Source organism: Meriones unguiculatus, chromosome 9, assembly GCF_030254825.1.
Source record: "Meriones unguiculatus strain TT.TT164.6M chromosome 9, Bangor_MerUng_6.1, whole genome shotgun sequence".
Classification (NCBI taxonomy): domain Eukaryota; kingdom Metazoa; phylum Chordata; class Mammalia; order Rodentia; family Muridae; genus Meriones; species Meriones unguiculatus.
The window spans coordinates 67,511,231-67,516,547 of NC_083357.1; the positions used below are offsets into that span (position 1 = coordinate 67,511,231).

At 51.9% G+C, this 5,317-nt stretch overlaps 1 protein-coding gene across 2 annotated transcripts; it reads left to right on the forward strand.

Moving 5' to 3' along the window:
* Positions 1-228: 228 nt before the first annotated feature.
* Dok2 (docking protein 2) lies at positions 229-4,511 on the forward strand. 2 transcript variants are annotated; one of them, XM_021642377.2, is made up of 5 exons: positions 229-407; positions 1,343-1,624; positions 1,865-1,952; positions 2,716-2,897; positions 3,472-4,511. In XM_021642377.2, the coding sequence occupies exons 1-5, from the start codon at positions 336-338 to the stop codon at positions 4,084-4,086; spliced, it is 1,239 nt and encodes a 412-aa protein (XP_021498052.1). In that variant the 5' UTR covers positions 229-335; the 3' UTR covers positions 4,087-4,511. The 2 variants fall into 2 exon arrangements, with proteins under 2 accessions (XP_021498052.1, XP_021498053.1); XM_021642378.2 differs by lacking the exons at positions 229-407; positions 1,865-1,952 and having other exon boundaries at positions 1,496-1,624.
* The last annotated feature ends 806 nt before the right edge of the window (positions 4,512-5,317 follow it).

Consider the following 5,317-nt stretch of genomic DNA (forward strand, 5'->3'; position numbering starts at 1 on the left):
CAACTTGATTTTGGGGTCTTTTTGTTCTTATGGGTGAGTCCTTCACACCAGCTTCTGAAGAAGTGTGAACTTTGTGCTGTTTTGGAACTTGTATGCTACTCACTGGAAATGCAGGAAGGAGGCTTGAGCATGAAGTGAACTAAAAAAAAAAAAAAAAAAGCACACACACATAGAGCAAGAAACCACAAGGCCTATCAGCCTGTCGTCATCAAGCAGACTAGAATAGTGTAGAAAAACTCTAGGCAGAGAGGAAATGAACTAGAGAGAAGGGGGAACAGGCCCAGAAGAGAGAGGAGCGAGGGCAGAGGCAATGGCAGTGGGGAGCTGAAGCGGCGATGGTCAGGATGGAGGCCGTGGCTGTGAAGCAGGGCTCCCTGCATCTTCAGCAGCAGCAGACCTTCGGCAAGGTGAGAGGGACAGGGGCTGGGCTAGGTCTGGGCAGAGCAGCTGCCGGGAGGGTGGTGTTAATTCCTGGGGTAGAGGGAGGTCTTAATGTCCCTGACCCTTATGAGACCACGTGCTCCACCAATTTTAGACAACAACACAACTTGGGAAAGATGACTGTCTCCTTAAGATGCCTTGCCTCCTAAACCAGGCCCCAAACTGCCCTCTTTGCTGAGGGCTGTGTGTGGGGTGGGGAAGGAAGCAGATGCTGACATCATCATCTTTTTTTGTTCTCTTGCTCAAAATTTGGGGGTAATTTGGAAGGGTACGGAAGGAAAGTTGGGGGGTGGTGGTTCTGGATGACAGTGAGGGTTCCTTTCACCTTTGACTGTTACTAAGCTGCGGCCCCTGGGTGTCCCAACCTCTTCCTTCCCTAGCTTCCTTGAAGGAGAAAAGAAACTCCTCAGCCTCCCACTGTCACCCAGCTATACTTCCCCACATACCTGTCTTGGTCTCTGCCTCTCTGTTTGTCTCTCATAGTCCAACTCATGGTGAGACAAAAGGGAAAGCAGTTGGAAGGCTTCGGAGCCAGAGCCTTCCTATGGAGTGAGGACTTGTCCCTCCTCTAAGCTACCCTTTCCTTATTGTTCCTCTCTGGGCTTAGTGATGCAGGCTTTTTCTTCCCAGTACCTGACAATTGGGCCTGTCATCTCTCTGCACTCTGTACCCATAAGCCATTGACTGTGGTCCTTGCCCTGTCTGCAGATCTTGGTAATCTTTAGCTCTCTCATTTCATGGTCTCTGTTGTCCTCACTGCCTCTCCGGCTCTCTTTCTCCCCATCCTGTGTCCCTGCCCCAGCTCCACTCCCTCTTCCACAGTTCCTCTTCTCCCCTTTGATGACTGTCTCTCCATCTCTGATGGCTCCTTCTTGGCTCCACCTGCCATGCTTGGGTTCAGAAATGGCGCCGGTTCACAGCCGTGTTATATGGAGAGTCTGGCTGTGCCTTAGCCAGACTGGAGCTCCAGGATGGCCCAGAGAAGACACGTCGAGGAGAAGCCACTCGGAAGGTTGTCCGCCTCAGTGACTGCTTACGGGTAGCTGAGGTAGGCAGTGAGGCTGGCAGTCCCCGGGACACCAGTGCCTTTGTCCTGGAAACCAAGGAGCGTCTGTACCTGCTAGCAGCCCCTTCAGCAGAGCGAAGTGACTGGATACAGGCCATCTGCCTATTGGCTTTCCCGGTGAGGAGTGCAAAGTGGTTCTCAGGCACACAGGGGAGGGCAAAGTTAGATACTTCCTGTGGGCAGGTGGTAGAAGAAACTAAGTCTTTTTTAGGGGAGTTCCATCTTCTGGGAACCCAATTTGAAGTGGAGTCAGAGCTAGCAGGCTGGGTATGCATTGAAAGAAAGCATGAGTCAGAGAGTCAGAGGGAGAGGCCTTGTGGTGGGTTTTGGTGGTAAGACCTGGGACCGCCTTTTCAGGGGCAGATGAAGGAGTCCTCAGGATTGGAGGAAAAGAATGACAGGCCCTGTATGGAGGAGAATGAATTGTATAGCAGCTCTACTACAGGTGAGGGATGGGGGCTGAGGAGGAGGTTTGGGCTGGCTGCAGGGTCAAGGCTTCCTGCCTTGTGGTTACCCTGGGCCTAGCTTATCAGCTTCTCTTCCTGGCTTCTCGGTGTGGCACAAAGTGGTTGGAGCTCAGGCCTCCCCAGTGTCAACCTTGGCCCAGCCTGTCTTGCCTGATTGAGGCTGAGGGTCTTGGTCTTGACCCCTCTCTCTGTGGGTCCTGAGTGATTGTGTGAAGAAAGAATTGCTTTCTGTCTGGGTTTGACTGTACAGGGTGTCCTGTGAATAGGGAACACGATGCTGATAAGGGAGGCCCAGTTATTGCTTTCTGGGCTGGCGATGCAGACAAAGGAGAGAGACTCTTCCATTTAAACTCCACCCACAAAGAGGGATGCTGGTTTTAGGAGGGTTGGGTCAGGTTTCACCTTAGCTTTAACAGCAGGGAGGTGGGGGAGGTGTGTGAAGATGTGGAGTAGAGAAAACCAAGTGATGGCTCTGGCACCAGGGCAGGAAGGATGTGGGCCCAGAATTGGGGTGATGCGGCAGAGGGCATGAACAGCATCCAGGAGGACCCTGTGGCCCCTCCGCCTTTCAGGACAGGAGGCGGGGTCAGCAGCCTAGGCTTTAAGATCTGCAGTGGGGTCGCAGGCGACACAACTTTCTCTTGAGCACTTCCGGCATGCTTACTTAGGATGGATAAGTGCGGAAGGAGGCCCACTGTTTCCTGTAGCTACCTCTTAGTTTTCTTTTCTTCTCCTCCCCAGGGGTCTGCAAGGAATATGCTGTGACCATGAGACCCACAGAAGCCAGTGAGCGGTGCCGGCTCCGAGGGTCCTATACTCTCCGGGTTGGTGTGAGTGCCCTAGAGCTCTGGGGTGGCCCTGAGCCAGGCACACAGCTATATGACTGGCCCTACAGGTTTCTTCGGCGTTTTGGGCGTGACAAGGTGAGTGAGGGGCTGAGCTGAGCAGGCTGAGACCAAAGATGAGTTACCTAAGAGGAACAGCCAGAGAGGAGCAGAGTGCCAATAAAGAAAGACAGAATGAAGGGAGGAGGAAGGCCAGCCAAAGAGACAGGAGAGGTGGGAGAACCAGGAGCGGAAAGGAGTGGAAGCCGAAAGGTCTGGGTGGAGAGAGAGATGAAGTGGAAAAGGGATGAGAAGGGCAGACAAGCTGCTGACATTTCTTGAGCTCACTTAGTTCTTGCATGAGTGGGAGGGGAGAAGAGAGGGTGTTCTCGTCAGGAAAAAAATTGCCAGGTATAGTGGCACACAACATAATATCAGCACCAAGGAGACTGAGGCAGGAGACAGAGTTGGAGGTCCTGCCTGGGCTCCATAGTGAGGGCCTTTCCCCACATAACCAACCAACCAACGAACCCCAACATACAAAACACAGGGGCCAGAGGGACAAGAGATTGAAGAGCAGTTTCTGATGGAGGGAGACTGGGGCCAGAACTTCTATGTTTGGGTGGAGGTCCAGAAAACAATGATGCCACAACCCCTCTTCCCCTCACCACAGGTGACTTTTTCCTTCGAGGCTGGCCGACGCTGTGTCTCTGGAGAGGGCAACTTTGAGTTCGAAACACGACAAGGCAACGAGATCTTCCAAGCCCTAGAAAAGGTCATTGCTGTCCAGAAGAATGCTGCCCCTTCCGGGCCTCCACCTCTGCCAGCCACAGGGCCCATGATGCCCACTGTGCCGCCTCGGCCTGAAAGCCCCTACTCCCGGCCTCACGACTCTCTACCTTCTCCATCCCCTGCCACGACAGTGCCTGGCATAAGGCCGGGGGCCCTTGAGGGGGAGTATGCCGTACCCTTTGATACAGTGGCCTGCTCCCTGAGGAAGAACTTCAGGGGTATCCTGACAGGTCCTCCTCCGCTCCATCCTGACCCGCTATATGACAGCATCCAGGAGGACCCTGTGGCCCCTCCGCCTGACCATATATATGATGAGCCTGAGGGCATGGCTACCCTATCCCTGTATGAGAGACCACAGGAGCCTCCAGGGGAGGCATGGAAGGAGCAGGCCAATGCTGATAGGGGTCCCAACCCCCTCCAGCAAGACTCCTCTGTGCCTGGCTGGCCACAGGTAACGGAGTATGACAATGTCATACTTAAAAAAGGCCCAAAGTAAAGGGGGTAGCCAGGAGATGGGAGATAGAGTTCCCAGGGAGGTCTTTGGAAGCTGAGGAGGAGAAATGGGGGCTTCTGATAGAGTCCTTTTGCTCACTGCCCCTTCCTGAGTTCCAGGCTGAGCCTGCCTTGTTTGTGTAGTGTGTGAGTCAACAGCCTAGAGCAGGAAGAGGGCCCTAGAGGGACACACCCTCCTCCTACGAATTTTCCACTTCCTCCCCATGCCTTGGGTCTAAAGGGAACTAGGGCCATTTCTGTTAGGAGGCAACAGGATTTCCACAGATGCACTGGTTCCTTAGCTTGTACAGTCCCCCTGCCTACATGTGTTTTCTTCTTGGGACAACCCTGGCTTCTGGTTAGCAACAAGGGTGGCTACTGTCCTTCTAGATCCCAGAGTTTTCTAGTCATTAAACCATTTTTGAACTACTCCTTTGTGGCCTGAATGCTGTATGGTGGAATGAATGCTGTGGCTGGCCCACTGAATTCATCACCTATGTGGTATCATCTTTGGGCCTAGGATGGGGCCTCGGCATTTGTCTACAGAGTCAGAGGCCAGAGGGTCTACAGAGGTCTGGGTGCCATAGGCAAGTGTTTATCTTAATCTGTTTTCTGTTGCTCTAGCTAAATGTTACAGACTAGATAATTTATGAAGAAGAGAGGTCTTATTATTTATTTATTTATTTATTTATTTATTTATTTATATATATATTCATTCAGCTCAGGGGTCTTCAGGCTGGGGAGTCCACAAACACAAAGTTGGCATCTAGTGAGGGCCTTCTTGTGTGATAATGTGAGAGAGGACATCATGTGCCATGAAAATAGTAAGCATGCCAGAGAGAGCAAAGCTGCTCCCTAGTCCACAAATGACTTAATGAAGGCAGTATCCTCATCACCCAATCCCAAAGGCCCCACCTCCAAGTCCGTGGGCATGTAACTCTGGAGATTTTGTTTTCAACACATGAAATGTGAGGTCCTTTCAAAGCATGAAAACATTCAAACATGTCTTACTTTTTTTTTTTTTTTTTGCAGGGACAGAAAAATGGCAGTGGGTGTGTGAAGGGTTGGTGAAAAATCTGGATTGCAGGGAAGACTTGGCTTTTAACATTTTTCAAACATTTGTTCACTTATTTTGTGTGCATGGCAGGCAGGGCTTGTGCCACAGTGCACACGCGGAGATCAGAGGACACCTTGCAGGAGTCAGTTTTCTCCTTCCACCCTTCCACCATGTGGGT

What these genes read in the sequence shown, in the direction of transcription:
- Dok2 (XM_021642377.2), top strand. Translation starts at nt 336, where the DNA reads ATGGTCAGGATGGAGGCCGTGGCTGTGAAGCAGGGCTCCCTGCATCTT. An exon ending in TCTGCCTATTGGCTTTCCCG is followed by an intron (nt 1,625 to 1,864) that starts GTGAGGAGTGCA and finishes CCGCCTTTTCAG; the next exon opens with GGGCAGATGAAGGAGTCCTC. An exon ending in GGCGTTTTGGGCGTGACAAG is followed by an intron (nt 2,898 to 3,471) that starts GTGAGTGAGGGG and finishes CCCTCACCACAG; the next exon opens with GTGACTTTTTCCTTCGAGGC.